We start from the raw sequence: 18,894 nt of genomic DNA, 5'->3' as shown, positions 1-18,894 counted from the left end.
GGCAATCACGAGGTCAGGAGTTCGAGACCAGCCTGACCAACATGGCAAAACCCCGTCTCTACTAAAACTTACAAAAACCAGCCAGGAATGGTGGCGCATGCCTGTAATCCCAGCTACTCAGGAGGCTGAGGCAGGAGAATCGCTTGAACCCGGAAGGCGGAGGTTGCAGTGAGCTGAGATCATGCCACTATACTTCAGCCTGGGTGACAAAGCGAGACGCAGTCTCGGAAAAAAAAAAGAAAACAAAAAAAACGGTGGGACGTTATTAAGTACAAAACCAATATGTTCATTGTAAAACATTCAGAAAATAAAGAGAAGTCCTCTTGCCTATAGGTAGTCGTTTTTTGAAATGACTGTTTGCACTACTATACACAGGTTTGCATACCACATTTTTCACCTATATTACAAAAAACATGGTTTTAGAATCTCTTCATAAACAGTTGTACATCTCGACGGACATTCAGGACATTAAAAGACAATATTTATTAATTAGTAGAAAATAACTAAATATTAATGCATAAAGCAGGCAAGGGAAAGAATTATCACTTAACCATGATGTTCAAAAAGTACAGAATTTTAAATTCTTAGTATATTTCTATACAGCTTTTTTTCTACTGTAACCTAGAACTACTCATTTTTCCCAAAAACATGAGGCATTTTCCCTTTTAACAAACAAAAACTTTCTCTTGATTTATAATACTCCCCCTAAAAAAGCTAAAAATAATTACCTTTAGAATGCACAAATTTTTACTGGGAAAACTCACCTATTACTAATTGAAAATTTAAAACTTTCCTGAACTGTGTGACTGGAATTCTACACGCAGTTGAGTGAGCAGCTGTAGGGTCACCCGTTCTCGCTGCTTTTTTCTGTGTCCCAACAGAAAAGCAGAGTGCCTTGTCCCGCTCTGTGACCCAGCCAGCTGCATGTTTTCCACCACAGGTTTGGACCCAAACTGGGGCCTTGAACATTTTTAGGCACTGATAAAGTTGTTCAGGTTGTGGCTCAAAACACTAAAAGATCAAATGTGTTGCTAAAAACATAGAAATCAGCCCCAACCTGGGGTCAAATTCCTTAAATCCTCCTATAAATCTGCAGCCCTCATAAGTTTCCCTAATAAATGCTTTAGAGTGATCACCCTGGCATTTAGTGCCTCTTTTTTTGGATTCTCATCTGGCCCTATCTGGAACAGTTTGGGGCGGTCCCTTGTGGGAACTCTCCCGCCACCACTTTTGAGGCAACTCCAGCTGTGGGTTCAGCCAGTGAGAACAGCAGTATAGTATTAAAATCCTGTGATGGCCAGGAAGTGGCCTTATTGATAAAGATAAAAACGCAACGGTGCCATAGACTTTTGGCAGTATTTCTGAAAGGTTTTCCATTAGGAAAATACCTTGTGCCTACAAAAACGGTACCTAAAATAGACTGATATTATTTAATTAGATATAGAAATACCTGTTTTCTTATCAGATGAAAGTATGATGGAAAAGAACAGGTTAAAAATACTCTAATATGGCTTGAAAAAACTAACTCAAAGTTACATGAATCTGCAGTCTCTTCAGCAAAACGTAATATTTATTTATATACTGGATAGACACATCCTAGAAAGGATTTCTTAAAAAGCACAGAATAGTCCTTTGTGAAGATTTAAACAATAAAATATGTGAAGAAAGAAGACTGCCTTAATTAATTTCTGGAAATAATGCTCCTTACCTTATTTAATACGTTGCTTACTTCACTAGCAAAATCTCTTGAACACACTTCTAAATGAAAAATTTTGCCACAGTTTGATACACATGCTCCTAGAAGCTAAAAGCACAAAATCAGAAGTTAAAGGGGCTCCATTGTGGCAGATAATTTTGTGGTACAGGTTAAAACGAAACCACTCACAGTCAAAGCCTGCATAGCAACGTGAGGATCTTTGTGGTTCACTCTTCTCATAATAGACCGAAGACAATCCTTAGGTCTAAAAAATGAGAAAAGTAAAAATTACTTAATAATACATCTAGTTTCCCCCTGCCCCTTAACTGTTATAGACAAAAGACTATGATAAAAAGGGAGACTATGATAGAGAAATTTAATTTTTATTAATAACATGGTTGAAAAACTGTAAATTAGTTCCTTTAAATTTTTCAAACAAAATTAACAGGATCTCTTATTAGTAATCATAGATGAGGCATTTCAGGCTAATTCTGGGTAGGAAAAAAAACAAAGCTTTGAAAATAAAATGGTAGGCCATGACTTCCACTTCTAGCCAGGGTGAAAAAACAGACCAGACTATACACTCCCGTTGTAAACAATTAGAAAACTGGAAAAATAGATTGAAAATACACATTGAGGTTAACTTTTTAAAGACATTAGGCCACAGGCAGTACTGAATGATAATCCACAAGAAGGAAAATTAATTAGATAAGCCAGAAGTTTGCCTCAACTTTCTGCCTAGAGGCAGTTTCCAAGTATCAGTGAAGACTTTCAGAAAAACCCACACATGCACAGGTGAAAAACTCCATGAAACTGGTCAAAAAGTGACCAGGGCAATATGCTAAAGAGATCCAAAGTTCACACAGTTGTCAGAGATGAGACCACAGTGAAGCATCTATTGAAAATCCAGAGCATTCAGTGGATATACAGGGGAGTTTAGACCCTAACAACGCAGCTCAACCATACCTACACATGGCCTAACAACATAAGCCACAGACAAATGTAACAACTTCTGAAAAATAAAGTCCAACACTCCTTAACAGGAATACAACACCTGATGATCAACAATGTAAAATTCAAAATACTAAGCATTCAATAAGAGGATATGAAGAAATGATATGAAGAAGAACACTATGATACACAACTAGCAGAAAATTCAATCAACTGAGAATGCAGAAATAACAAAGATGATGAAATTAGCGGTCAAGGACTTTATATAAGCTATTATAAGTATGCTGGAAATCATCCACATAATGATGAAGAAATGATATATTAAAAAGGGCCCAGATAAAATTCTAGAGACAAAAAGTATGTAAAGTTGAAAAATGGATGGAATTAATCAGGTAAGAATGAAAGATCAGTAAATTTGAAAATATGCTGAAAGTTATCTAAACTGAAGTACAGAGAGAAAAAAATGAAAAAATTTAACAGAGAGCCACCACTACAAATACTTTTAAGAGAGAAATGCAAATAAAATAGCTTGGGTGCAGTGGCTCACACCTATAATCCCAGCACTTTGGGAGAATGAGGCAGGCAGATGGCTTGAGCCCAGAAGTTCGAGACCAGCCTGGGCAACATCGTGAAACCCCATCTCTACAAAAAAAAAAAAAAAAAAAATACAAAAATTAGCCAGAAATGGTCCCAGCTCCTAGGGGCGCAGGGAATGGCCTAAGGTGGGAGGTTCACTTGAGCCCCAGAGGTCGAGGATGCAGTGAGCTGTGATGGCACCACCGTACTCCATCCTGAGAGACAGAGTGAGACCCTGTCTCAAAAAAAAGTTTTAAATTAAAAAAAAAAAACCATAAAAACTATTTGATTGATACACAAAAGACAGAAAGAGAAAACAGAAGAAACATAACCAATCATCTAGAAAAATGGCAGATTAAGACTGAAATCCAACTATACTTGTATCAATTCACTACCGTTAGCAGTTTTCATAACCAGGAATACTAACTGGGATAAAGAGAGGCAGTACATAATAATAAAAAGGTTAAGTCCCCCAAGAAAACATAATTCTAAATGTGTATAAACACAATAATAGAACTTCAAAATATATAAAGGAAATATCGATAGAGCTGAAAGGAAAAACAGACAAATCTACTGGAAACTTCAACATACCCCCTCAATGACTCGATAACACAAGAAAAAAAACTACTGATATGGAATACTTGAATGGCACTATCATACAACGTGACCTGACTGGCATTCCACAACAATCCACCCGCCCATGGCACTATACCCATTTTTTTCCATGTGCATGGAAAATTCAACAAAATGGACTACATTCTGTCCTATAAAACAAACACCGATAAATTTAAAACGACTAAAGTCATTCAAAGTACATTCTTCAACCATAACAAAATTAAACTACAAACTGATAACAAAATGATAGCATAAAAATATCCAACTATTTGGAAATCAAATAACATATATCTAATGCTTACATCAAATGAAATCACAGAACCATAACTTCCCTTAAGGACATGAAAATGAAAGCACACTATCCAGTATTCTATATAAGAATGTTCACAGAGGCTCTGTTCATAGAGTCAAAACCTGGATGCAATCCAAATGCTCATCAACAGATGAAAGGATAAATTGCAATATATTAACACAATGTAATACCTCTTCCCAAAAAACAGGAATATTGATACACACAAAAATATGAATTCATCTTAAAAACATATTTAGTGCTAGACACAGGAGTACTAACAATACCATTTCATTTTATGAAATTCTAGAAAAGGAAATTTAATCTATAGTGACAATGTATATTAGTAATTGCATAAGGTAGAAGGAACTTTTGGGAGTGATTAAATGCTATCTTGGTTGGGGTGATACTTATATAGGTGTATATATTTGTCAAAACGCATCGAACTATCAAACCATACATGTACAAGGCATGCATTTTTTTGTTGTAGATAAATCATAGCTCAGTAAAAACAGATCTATTTAAATGACAGGTCAAGCATGTAGCAAACATGCATTTCATGGGGATGCTTTATGGTAATTAGTGATAATAGTAAAGCAGAGTAACCATTCATATAACCTATGAAACATCATGTGCTTAGGCTCTCAAAAATTATATAATAGCAAAGGACTCATTCAGTGTTCAAAACATTCACAGCAAACACAGTAAAAGTCCTCCATTTACTGAAGTTCAGTTCCTTGCCCATGATGCCAGTTACCAGGCAGTAATAGGCACTAACAAGATTCATACCTGTCACTCTTAAACATGCTATGTTCTGGCCACAGATGTGCCTCCCAATAAATTAAGACAACATAAACAGGGAATCTTAATATAAGTCAAAAGGATAGCCTCAAAATATTAAATCATCAGATTAAAATGACATATATTTTCCTCTAATAACACATTGTCAACATTTATAAATTATTTCAACTAAAAATAATACAATATATTATTCTCAAGGGCATATGGACATTATACAGAATAAACAATGCTAAGTCACAAAACAAGTCTCTACAGATTTAAAAAGATAAAAAAATCATAGAAAGCATGTTCTCCAAAGACAGTAGAATAAAATTTGAAAGAACAAAGAAATGTAGAAAATTAAAATATGTGAAAATCAACATCCTCCTAAATAGCCAATGGGTCAAAGAAAAAAATCACAGAAGAAATCAGAAAATACTTTGAGATTAATGAAAAGGAAAACATAACCCAAGAAAACTTAAGGGTACAGTAAAAACAGTGCTCAGAAGGAAATTTATACCTATAAGCACCTACATTAAAAAAAAAAAAAAAAGATCTCAATACTACCTCACACCCATCAGGATGGCTACTACAAAGAAAAACAGAAAAATCTAAGTGTTGACAAAGATGTGGAGAAATTGAAACACTTGTGCACTGTTGGTGGGAATGTAAAATGCTACAGGTGCCGTGTAAAACAGTATAATGGTTCCTTGAATAATTAAAAATAGAATTACCATATGCTCCAGCAATTCCACTTCTGGGTATATACCCCAAAGGACTGAAAGCAGGCAGGCTCTGGAGGAGATAGTGGTACACCGGTGTTCACAGCAGTATTATTCGCAATAGCTAAAAGGTGGAAGCAACCCAAGTGTCCACAGACACATAAATAGATAAGCAAAATGTGGTGTATACATACACGGAATACTATTCAGCCTTTATAAAAAGGAAATTCTGACATATGCTACAACAGGGATGAATCTTAAAGCCATTATGCTAAATGAAATAGGCTGGTCACAACAGGACAAACGCTGTATGATGCCCCTTAGATGAGGTACTAAGAGTAGTCAAAATCAAGGCCAGGCACAGTGGCTTGTACCAATAATTCCAGCACTTTGGGAGATGAAGGTGCAAGGATTGCTCCAGCCCAGGTGTGTGAGACCAGCCTGGGCAATATAGTGGGACCCTGCCTCTACAAGAAATTTTAAAAATGAGCCGGACATGGTGGCACACACTTGTAGCTACAGAGGCTGAGGTGGGCAGATCACTTGCTGCAGTGAGCCATGATTGTGCCACTGCACTCCAGCCTCAGTGGCAGAGTGAGACCGTATCTGCAAAACAAAGAAAAAAAAAAAAAGAGTAGTCAAAATCATACACAGAACGTGGTTGCCAGGCGGCCTAGGGAGCAGGGAATGGGGAGTTATTGTTCAATTGTTTAATGGGTATACAGTTTCAGTTTTAAACAGTTCTGCTACGCGGGAGGCTGAGGCAGGAGAATGGCGTGAACCCGGGAGGCGGAGCTTGCAGTGCGCTGAGATCGCACCACTGCACTCCAGCCTGGGCGACAGAGCGAGACTCAGACTCCGTCTCAAAAAAAAAAAAAAAAAGAGTTCTAGAGGTAGATGGTGACTATAGCACACAACATCATGCCATTCAATACCATTAACACGGCAAATTTTATGCTATGTTTATTTTGCTACAATCTAAAGAACTGGGGAAAAAGATCTCAAATCAGTAACCTAAGATCATACCTTAAGAAACCAGGAAAAAGAGCAACTAAACCCAAAACAAGCAAAGCAGAAGGAGGGAAACAATAAAGAGAGGCAATAAATGAAACAGACAACAGAAACACAATAAAGAAAAGCCAATGAAAACAGAAGGTTTTTTTGTTTTTCAAGGATCAACAAAACTGAAAAACTTTTAGTTAGACTGGCCAAGAAAGAAAGGTGACTCAATTTATTAGAATTAGAAAACAAAGAGGGAACATTACTCTCAACCTTACTGAAATAAAAAGGATTTTAAAAAACACTATGAACAACTTTATGCCAACAAATCGGATAACCTAGTTAAAATGGACAAATCCCTACAAAGACAGGAAACTACTGAAACTATGGTTTCCTTAGGTGTTGAAAGAAAAAAAGAAAAAAAGAAAAGAAACTGACTTAAGAAGAAACAGAAAGTCTGAATAGAGTTATGTAACAAGTAAAAAGACTAAATTTCTGATTAAGAAAATCTCCCACAAAGAAAATCTTAGAAATAGAAAGCTTCACTGGTGAATTCTACCAAATGTTTACAAATTAACATCAACTCTTCATTTAAAAAAAATACATAAATTAAACATCAAAATTAAAAGCTTTTGTGCATTAAGGGACACCATCAATGAAGAAAAGTAAACCCACAGAATGGCAGAAAGTATTTCCAAATCATATATATGACAATCAACAGCCAGAATATATAAAGAACTCCTACATCTCAACAACAAACAACAACCTAATTCAAAAATGGACAAAGGACTTGAATAGACATTTCTCCAAAGAAGATACACAAATGGCCAATAAGCACATAAAAAGATGCTCAACGTCACTAGTCATTAGGGAAATGCAAATCAAAACCACATTGAGATGCCACTTCACACTCACTAGGCTGGCTATGTTTTTAAGAAAGGAAAGATACCAAGTATTGGAGGCGATGTAGTGAAATTAGAACCCTCGTACATCGCCAGTGGGAATGTAAAATGGTGTAGCTACTGTGAAGTGTGGTAGTTCCTCAAAAAATTAAGCATAACCACATATAATCCAGCTGGGACTCTAACCAGTATCTGTACACCCATGTTCAGAGTAGTATTCTTAAGGAAATTCTGACACACGCTATATATACAACATGGATGGACCTTGAAAACATTATGCTAAGTGAAATTAGCCAGACACAAAAGCACAAATAATTCTATGTTTCCACTTACATGAGGTACCTAGAATAGACAAATTCATAAAGATAGAACATAGAAAAAAGTAACTAGTGGCTAGGAGGGGAAATGGAGAGCTATTATTTCAAAGGTATAGAGTTTCTACTTGGGATGATGAAAAAGTTCTGAAAATGGACAGTGGTGTTGGTTGAATAATACTGTGAATGTACTAAATGCCAATGAATTATGCACTTAAAAATGATTTAAATGGTAAATTTTATATTAAATATATTTTACCACAATAAAATAAATGAAGTACTAATACCAGCTACAATATAAATGAACCTCCAAAAAATTATACAACATGAGACTGGGTGCAGTGACTCACACCTATAATCCCAGCACCTTGGGAGGCCAAGGCAGGCGGGTCACCTGAGGTCAGGAGTTCAAGACCAGCCTGGACAACATGGTAAAACCTCATCTCTACTACAAATACAAAAACTTAGCCAGGCACAGTGGCATGTGCCTATAATCCCAGCTACTTGGGAGGCTGAGGCAGGAGAATCGCTCGAACCTGGGAGGTGGAGGTTGCAGTGAGTTGAGATTGTGCCACTGCACTCCAGCCTTGGGTGACAGAGCGAGATTCTGTCTCCCACCCCCCCAAAAAAAAAAAAGGACACCACATGAAGAAAGCTGGTCACAAAAGAACACATATTGCAGAGCTCCATTTATATGAAATGTCTGCAATAGGCAAATCCATACAGATACAAAGTAGATTAGTGGTTTCCAGGAAGGAGGAGAGGTGGCAATGGGAGTGACTGCTAATGAGTACAGGTTTCTTTTTGGGATGATGATTGTTCAGTAATTAGATACGGTTGCACAAACTTATGAACATATTAAAACCCACTGAACTGCATATTCTAAAATGGTAAATTTGATGGTATGTGAAATATATACATATTTATAAAAGTAAAAACATTTATCGAGCAATTTGAACTCCAATGAGCCCTGGAAAGTAAAGCAATACGCTTAAGTATAATTAGTTAGCACTGTAATAAATACAAAAAATCCTTTTTAATAATTATGTAGAAAAATTAGGATACAAGGTAGGATTCCTGATTTTAAGGATTCTCAACTGCCTGTGAGGCTGCTTCCAACTAAAGAGCGTGGTGAAGGGAGAAACAACACACAAAAGAAGTAATATTTGTTGAATGTCTATTACGTGTCAAGCATTCGATTTTTTTATTCTAAAACTTTTTTCTTCTACTTTACTGATTTTGTAAGACATTAAAATTTTTGGATAGCAGCATCATTAGACTGAAGAAACTATGTACTTTAACACTATTATTTAGATTTGGCCTTTTTCACAGTTGGACTTATTTTAGGAGCCAGGGTCTGGGATCCCATACTAACTTGCAGTTGTGACTACCATGCTGACATAAAAACACAAAACAATCACTTCAAGGCATGGTAAAGGCCAGATAAAAAGAATTATTTGAATACTAAAATTAAAATCAGTAAAAAATAATCCAAAGATGATTCAGCCGAATAAACATTTTAGAAAATAATCCTGTACACTTTATTTACCAAATTTTAAATAAAATTGATTATGTATTTTGTTTACAAATCACTTTTTTATTTTGAAGGTAAGAAACCTGTGACTTTTGGAAAGGATGATGGGGAAAGGGGTATTGAAATGAAATTATTCCTTTTTATTTTAGACATTCCAATGCTGTTTTACCACAGCCAATTGTAAAAACCAAGGCAAAGATATCTTTGGCACCAAAACAAAATCAGTTACTGAACCATTAAAAGGACAGAGCTGCAAAGCCAGTAAGAATGCTCCTAAGTGCTGATGAACACCTTGTTTGTGCAAACACAGCAGTATCTTTTTAGATACTAGCTTAAAAATCCCTTCAGAATTGTCTACAAAACAGAACTTATCCACTATTATGAACTATCTCATTCTGTCCTATGTATTTTTAATTCAGTTTTCAGTATGTCCACCAGATGGGTAATACTGAACATACATATATATACACACACACATATATATATAAAATTATTAAATCTTACCATGCAATTAAAAGTACAGTTAGAATACTATTTTTTAAAAGGTATGGTGATTATAAGTGAATTTAATGTAAGTATACTTATGGCTATTATCCTTCCAATGACAAATGAAAGCTGATTACAAGCTTGGTGTCTATGTAATTCATCCTCTACACAAGCACCCTTTTGAGAGTGAAAGGGTGTGCTAACTGGACATAACAGAGGAACAGCAGGCACAAACTACAATTGTCCAAGGCAAACTGGATGTTATGGTCACAATAGTTAAAACTATGTTCATCCACAAAATCATCTTTTTATGAATAGATCTGGGTCATATAGTTTGTAAGAGGGTAAAGGAAAAGGCGGCAGTATTTCTAGACTGATACAGCTTCCAAAGTCTTTTTCTCAAATCACAGACCAGACAGAAAACAGACTTTGCAGGAATGTACATAACTACCTACACAGCATATGTCAGCTGATGAACTGGAAGCATCAAATTCAGTTTCATTATTTACCAGTATTACTCCAACCTGCCTCAACAAACTGCACTGTCAGATTCAAAGAAAGCAGATTTAAGATGGAGCTCCTCTCTGTAACATCCTCCCTATACCCACCCCCAACCCATCATACCACTCTCAACCATTCAGTTTCTATGTGAAGTCGTAACTATTAAAAACAAGTCAGCTCATGCCTGGAAGTAAATTAAAATTAATCAATCAATCTTCAGACAGAAATATCCAAACTGTGCTTTCTTTTGCAATAGACCTTTCTAATTTCTGAAACAAAACACAAACTCTGCAGAACTTGAAGCTCTTAAGGCAAATGTGCAAAGGATGGATTTTTTTTTTTAATGAATTCTATCAGCAGTCACTTCTCTGATCTAATGGTAAATTAAGAAAACTTCTCATTTTTGCTCATTCATCTTGTTGGAAGTACTCAGAGAATTCGATTCCACCACACAGAGTGCTATTTGTATATATCAGTGCTAAAGGATACCAACCCTTTTGATTAATCTAATTAGGTAAGCAAGACTTTCAGGGTGAATCACCTCCATAAAAATTAGAGTGGCACTGGTAAAAAAAAATTCAATAGGTACCAAAGAACTCTGTTCATAATACTTTCCATAAATTACCTTCTAGGTGACAAGTATTATGCAAGGCTTTAGGAATAAAGCAGTGAACAAGAGGAGACTGACCTTGCTTCATGAAGTTCATAGTCTAGCCTAGTGCCTTTTTCTAAAACTTAAGTGAATTCCTGTATAAGTTAAAACTGCGACATAAACATAGTTGTCCAAACTTATAAACTACAATATCAGGTTTAAAACCATCAATTTCAGAAAATGCTACTACCTTTTTTTTTTGAGACAGTCTCACTCTGTCTCCCAGGCTGGAATGCAGTGGTGTGATCTTAGTTCACTGCAACCTCCACTTCCCAGGTTCAAGCAATTCTCCCACCTCAGCCTCCCAAGTAGCTGAGATAACAGGCGGGCACTACCATACAAAGCTAATTTTTTTATTTTTAGTGGAGACAGGGTTTCACCACATTGGCCAGGCTGGTCTCGAACTCATGACCTCAGGTGATCCACCCACCTTGGCCTCCCAAAGTGCTGGAATTACAGGTGTAAGCCACCGCGCCCAGCCAGAAAATGCTATTGTCTTTAATTTGGTTTTTATGAATTTTCATAAACTAAAAGCTTTATCAGGCCATGTGTCTAAAACCAAGCCATGAAAAGGCACCATGAAAGAAAATCTTCATGACTACCTAGTCAGTTAAGATTCCATATCTGTCAGCTGTTCATATTTATAAATACGCACAAATGGGTACATCTTTCAACACAGAACAGTTTTTTCCATGTCAAAAGTCATAATTAAATGTTAGATTAAAAAATGACGTAACTCGGCCGGCGCGGTGGCTCAAGCCTGTAATCCCAGCACTTTGGGAGGCCGAGACGGGCAGATCACAAGGTCAGGAGATCGAGACCATCCTGGCTAACACGGTGAAACCCCGTCTCTACTAAAAAATACAAAAAAACTAGCCGGGCAAGGTGGCGGGCATCTGTAGTCCCAGCTACTCAGGAGGCTGAGGCGGGAGAATGGCGTGAACCCAGGAGGAGGAGCTTGCAGTGAGCCAAGATCGCGCCACTGCACTCCAGCCTGGGCAACAGAGCGAGACTCCATCTCAAAAAAAAAAAGAAATGAAGTAACTCTTGTATCACATTTTGTCATTCCGGTTCTTAAGGACTGAGTGTCTCAAAGTATCAAAAATGGAATTTATAATTTTGTCTATTAGAATTATTTTTTTCTAATGGTATATTTCATTGTTTTGTTAAGTTCAAAGTTCTGATTCAACACTTATGGAACCAACAGGCCTCAGGCAAATTATGTATTCCAAAGATAACTATGGTAATAATTCCCTTCCCACATGTTCTTCTACAATATGACCTTAGCGTTTCCCATCAAGAGGTGACATCTAACAACCCTCCCCTTGAATCTGGACTGACTTCAGTGACTTGCTTGACCAATAAAACATAGTGGAAGTCGAGGTCAGGAGATCGAGACCATCCTGGCTAACACGTTGAAACCCTGTCTCTATTAAAACTACAAAAAATTAGCTGGACATGGTGGCCGGCACCTGCAGTCCCAGCTACTCGGGAGACTGAGGCAGGAGAATGGAGTAAACCCAGGAGGCGGAGCTTGCAGTAAGCCAAGATCACAGCATTAGCGAGACTCCATCTCAAAAAAAAAAGTGTGTGTGTGTGTGTGTGTGTGTGTGTGTGTTTGTGTCTGTGTGTATATATATAGTGGAAGTGACATTCTGAGACTCATAGTTTACAAGAAGTCATGTGGAGTACACTTGGGTCTCCTGGAGCACTGGCTCTTAGGATGCTCCCTCTGGGAACCCAGCCACCACTCTGTGAGAAACTCAAGCCACAAGCAGAGGCCTTGGGTAAGAGTTTCAACTGACAGCCCAGGTGAGGTCCCAGGTAATGGCCAACCATCACTGCTCGCCATACTAAGCATCCATCCCAGTGAAGCCTTCAGATGACCCTAGTCCCAGGCACTATGTAACTACAACTTCACGAGACCCCACGCAATAACTGCCCAGCTGTTAACCCACATAACTTTGAGATATAATAAATTGCTCTTTTAAGCTAAGTGTTAGGATGGTTACTACTAAGAGGTGTGTAGTAAGAGATAACTAGAACAGCCTCTAACAAAGAAAGTTGACAGCTGGTAGGTTTGAATAGTACTAAGTCATATTATTTAGAATTGTTTGGGTCTTCTTTTAATCTTTGTTTAAAACATGACTTAAGCATAATACGTACTTAAATAAATTCACTTCAAGTTTATAAAACCCAAATTAGGTCAGGCTTACAAAATCCACCCATGAATCTCATCTCTGGATCACTTCTCAAAAGCACCCTGCTCTCTGGACCTCCAGTCCCTCGCTAGGACTCTCCTGCCCTGCTGTTCTTAGTCAATGCTTGCTCATCCTACAGATCAGAGCTTACACATCTCTTAAACTGAGGAACTTAGGCCCTTGACAGCTCCCCACATCAAGCTGTGCCTGGAATGTTAGGTATTCCACCTGCAACCTCAAATATTGAACTAAATCTGTCAGATAATAGTTGTAACACTAATAGTTAACACTTAGGGAGTGCCTGCTTTGTGTTAGATGCCGTGCTAAGAACCTTACAAGCAGACAATCCGACTCTTCACCACCAAGTGATAAAGCTTTGGCATTTAACACCTCTCTTTTGTTGGGTTGGTTTGTGGGGTTTTTCTCCTTAACTATTTATCTCCCCGTCATGAGGGCTGCTGAAGGCAGGGCCCAGGGTTACACAGCTCATCCTTGACATGCCACTCCTTAACCATGCCCTCTGGCACATAATAAACTCTCAATTGAAATTTGAGAAAATGAAAATAAGAATTATTTAGCAACTGCTGTTGCTCTCCCATGACTGAATTTAAAACACCGTCATTGTGAAAGGGGCCTAGAATTGTGCCTTCAACATGGCTGATGCTCAAAAAAAAGTCACTGAGCAAAACACAAAAAATACTACTTTTCACTACTGTACAACTAATATTTAGAATAACTCATCTTCCTTATAAAGCTCTGTTTATTACCAAGTTCTGCATATCTTCCACTGAGTTCGCTAAGTGGAAAACGCACATCCTTTCATAAAATGTAGTTAATAAAACTGTAATAAAACCATGATAAGGGGGGAAAACGCACAATAAATAGTGCTGGGAGAAACAGAGGATGTGAGAAAAAGAGACAGGTGGCAATAAACACAAATAAAATATTTTGCAAAAATACATGGTAAGAGAAAATCTGCACGTGCACTTAGAAGAGTCTACCAAAGGTTTTCATCACCTACCTGTTTAAGGGGTGGGCAAATCCTCATCTCTCTCAAAAAGCTTCTTAAAACCCCATTTTGGTATTTTAAAACTTTTTGTAAGACACATCCTCTCTTTTCCTTATCTTGAGATGGGGAAAGAAAAAGATAGGGGTCAGGGACAGGGACAAAGAACAGGGAAAGGAGAATTATCTCTCACCTGTCCCAGTTTTCCACCTAAAAATACCTACTTCTCTTATTACTTGATAAATGACCATAACACAAATCACACTGCTGTAAGATGTCACAGAAGAGCAACATTTCTGAAGGTCAGTTTCCAAAGTCAAGGTGTAAGGCCAAAACTGTAGTTAATCCATGTTCTTTGATTAGGGATTTACCTATTGGAGAATTCATGAACCGTCTCTAAAATGTGTCAATATAGCCAACTTTTCCTCAATTATTAAAGCAAAACTGTTACTTTGAGCAGCAGCTGAAGAAGCTGGCTTGCATATAGGACTGTGTTAGATAAAATATGCATGCTCCGAGCAAGAATGGCCCTCAGCACAGCAAGGTACTGCCGCTATGAGAAGAGTGGGAATTGTAATTGTGAGACAGCGCATGTAAGCTCACTAAATGAATTGGCAGGCACAAGTTTTTTGGGAAAAAAACCTGAGGAGGCTGGAAAAGAATACAGTTAAATTCAGTAGGTTAAACATGTAAATGATACAGCTCAATTCTACAGTCAGAGGATCAAGGAAAACTAAAAGCAATTTGCATTCCTGCAATTCTCTTTTCCAAAAAAAGTGAAATTTCAAATGTCTTTGAATGGCCCACAGTAAGTTTTCAACAATGTCACTATATTATTTATAAACATCTATCTACTTACAGGTATACTGTTGTACAGTTATGAGAGATCTATAGCTCAATGTTAAGCACAGTCACCAGTTAGTGAGATTACCTGAAAAGGTATTTCCATTACTACATAGGAGGAAGCCAAGAATATTTAAAGCTATTATTGGAAAAAGGAGTCAAGATTTGTGACATCCTATGCTGTATAAAACTTTTGAAAAGTCTCTTATTTCAAATAGCTCTATATTTCGGTTGAAAATTACTTTTTAGTATCATAAAAACCATATGCTGAGCAGTGACAGGAAGATTTTATACTCTTAAGGAAATTATTGTCATTGAAAAGACAGTAAATTTAAATAATTCCTGTATATATTACTAAATTAATCAATGATTTTTAGACCAATCAACTTTTCAAAATGAGGATATCACCTCTTCATTATCCCTCTCTCAGGGCATAACAAAATAACAGGGTATTTGCCTAAAAGTATTGCAAATGTAAAAGAAAAGTGATCAAAACAAAAATTATCAATAGCAAAAATAATAAACAACATAGTTAACAAATATGTTTGCAGGGTTAACCTCTAATAACCTATGAAGTCGGACTAAAAAAGTACAAGAACACTAGTGAAAGACTATCTGGCATGTTGCATCCTTGATCCCTACTAGTTGCTACTGATCAACATCAGTAGTAACCCCCCTGTCATGGGACACCTGAAACCATCCCTAATGGAGCAATACCACCCAGGTTGAAAACCATCACTAAACAAAAGAAGCATTATGATACAGTAGAAAAAGGATTTGAAGCTTTGACAGACCTCATCTGTAAAAGAGGAGATGTCTAATACCTCCTTATCAGAATGTTAATACAAAACTCCTAGACTCATGCCAGGGATTGAAAGACTCTCAACAATGTTAGTTCTTGAAAGCACAAAAATGTCTCATTCTTTCTTTACTTTTACAACTGTAGCTTTCAAAGTTATTTTAGAGTGATTTAAACTTTACATCCTCATCTAAAATGCTATGAAAAAAGCTTTACTGTGGTTGACCATTCAAGGACATATGTATTTCTATACTGGAGGAAGGAGGAGTATGTGTATGCATAGCTTTTAGTAAACCAGGACCTAGCGGGCACGTAGGAGCTAAAAGACATGGGAACTGAAATCTTTGCTGAATGAACTAAATATTTTTAGAAATTAACAGATAATATAAACGCTCCTTGAACATTAAGCCTTATTTAGATGCCTTTCATAAGTGTCAAGGCATGTCACAGACATAAGAGAATTCTAATATAAAAATACAAAAGAAATCACAACAGAAATAATGCAATCCTTATATACGAACATATTCAAAATGCAAATTTGATTTGTAACACACATTACGTAAAACATAATCCACACAACATATAAAAAGGGGCAAAATATAGAGTACAAATATCAAATTCTTCCCTTAATGTTAAGCTTATTAAGTAGGCATTTCTTATGAGATAATGGAACATGAATATAGATAAATATACACAGGGATGTTATTTGACTATTTAACAAACAGGTTCATGTGAGTCCCAAAGGACTTCATTAGAAAAGAGGTAAACTAAACTTCTACATATCGAACTAAAATATTGAGGATTAAATTCAGTATAATATTTTCAGTTTCCCAGACCATATAACACTAAGGTATATTTCAAACAAAACACAATGTAACATAATGTATGGGGGAGAGAGGAATCACCAAAAACTTTAATATAAGATTGGTATGTCTTGATTCGTAATTTTAACCTTCAAATATAACTGCTCATACAAGCACTTAAGCACACAGCACAATGAAGGTAGAAAAAAACATAAAATGGGAAGTAAAGAACTCTGACTTCTAATTTTGCCTCTGCTCACTCCTTTTAGACAAGTCACATTAAAATCTCAGCGCTTTAGTTTTCTCATCTGCAAAACAAGCTCAACAGTCATTAGAACTCTACAGGTCTCATTCTGTAAAATATATGGTGTTTTTAAGACTTAGTAAAATAATAAAGTAAAATCATTGTCTAGGCAAGTAAAGATAGAAAAATCAGCTCGCATTGGATCCCATTCCCTACTGCCTAGTCAACAACTTGACTTCCGTTGTTATCCCGATTCTCTACTGAATCATCATCTCAATTTCCTCCTCACAGTGCATCATTCTCTTCCAGATGCACGGATGCTACAATCTCGTCTACCCTTTAAGAAGGGAAATTCCCCGCTGCGTGCGGTGGCTCACGCCTGTAATCCCAGCACTTTGGGAGGCCGAGACGGGCGGATCATGAGGTCAGGAGATCGAGACCATCCTGGCTAACACTGTGAAACCCCGTCTCCACTAAAAATACAAAAAAAAAAAGAATTAGCCGGGCGTCGGGGCGGGCGCCTGTAGTCCCAGGTACTCGGGAGGCTGAGAAAGTAGAACGGCGTGAACCTGGGAGGCGGAGCTTTCAGTAAGCTCAGATCGCGCCACTGCGCTCCAGCCCGTGCAACAGAGCCAGATTCCGTCACAAAACAAAAACAAAACAAAAAAAAAAAGAACGGAAATTCCCAATCAGTGAAAGAAAAACCCCACTGAAATAGCAGCAAAAAGGACAAAATACCTCATAAGAAACATTACAAAAAATGTACAAGACTTTTAAGAGGAAAACTTAAAAACACTACTAAAGGTTATAAACAAAAAGAGATGCTATGTTCTTGGATAGGAAGATTTAATATCACAAAGACATAAATTTGTTAATTTGAAACTAGGCCAATTTAAAAAGAAAGTTTTGTTTTTAAACCAGTCAACCCAATTTGAAAGTTTATCTAAGGAGTGTAGGAAGGGGAAAGAATATCTAAAAAAACACTTCAGGAAAAAAAAAACCTCAAGACCATGTCCCACCAAATGTCAAAACATATTAATAATTAAAACCATGTAGTAGCAGAATGTGTTTAAACACATACCAATAGGTCAAAAGAGAAAAACAGACTTAAATACATATGCAAATATAATATATAAAAGAAGTATTTCAAATCAGAAGAAAAAAAAGATGGACTATTCAGTAAATGGTGTTGGGATATCTGGTAGCCATATAAAAAAGAATAAAGTTAGAACCATACTTCATACTGCCTAACAGGATAAATTCCAAATAGATCAAAGACTTGAATGTAAAAACTAAAACCATACTGGGACTCTGGGGACAGTCTGGTGGCTTCTAACAAAGATAAACAGTCTTACCATATGATCCAGCAATCACGTTCTCACATATTTACCCAACTGAACTGAAAACTATGTCAACACAAAAGCCTGCAAATTAATGTTTATAGCAGCTTTACTAAAAGTCACCAAAAACAGGGAGCCATCAAGATGTCCTTCAGTAGATTAATAAATAAACTGTAGAACATCCATATAATTAAAGAGTATTCAGCAATAAGAAGAAATGAACTATTGAGCCACGAAAAGGCACATAGGAACCTTAAATGCATATTGGTAAGGGAAAGATGCCAGTCTGAAAAGGCTATATAGTCTATGATCCCAATTATACAACATTTGGAAAAGATAAAGTTGTAAACAGTAAAAAGATCAGCGGCTGTTTACAGTCCAAAAAGAGAAAGGAAAGGAATGAACAGATACAGCATAGGTCATTTTAAGGTGATAAAACTATTCTGCATGATACTGTAATGATAGACACGTGTCATTTTAGTTAATAGTAATGTATCAATATTGGTTCATATCTTGTAACAAATGTATACACGAATGAAAAATGTGAATAATGGGGGAAACTGTGCCTGGGTTGACCTCTGTACTATCTGTTCAATATGCATTATGCTAAGCAATGTGCATTCGTTTTCCTTGCCTCTTCC

The 18,894-nt window shown here is 36.8% G+C and overlaps 1 protein-coding gene across 1 annotated transcript in view; it reads right to left on the bottom strand.

Moving 5' to 3' along the window:
- The window catches only part of STAM (signal transducing adaptor molecule (SH3 domain and ITAM motif) 1), a 71,865-nt gene that overhangs the window by 27,611 nt on the left and 25,360 nt on the right, over window positions 1-18,894 (bottom strand). Inside the window, exons 3-4 of the mRNA XM_011976560.1 lie at window positions 1,886-1,961; window positions 1,709-1,804 (exon numbers count right to left, since the gene is read on the bottom strand). Coding sequence (XP_011831950.1) covers window positions 1,709-1,804; window positions 1,886-1,961 — 172 coding nt within the window. The remainder of the gene's footprint in view (window positions 1-1,708; window positions 1,805-1,885; window positions 1,962-18,894) is intronic.

Source organism: Mandrillus leucophaeus, unplaced genomic scaffold (assembly GCF_000951045.1).
Source record: "Mandrillus leucophaeus isolate KB7577 unplaced genomic scaffold, Mleu.le_1.0 Scaffold1018, whole genome shotgun sequence".
NCBI lineage: Eukaryota > Metazoa > Chordata > Mammalia > Primates > Cercopithecidae > Mandrillus > Mandrillus leucophaeus.
This window is presented reverse-complemented; position numbering and strand designations above follow the sequence as displayed.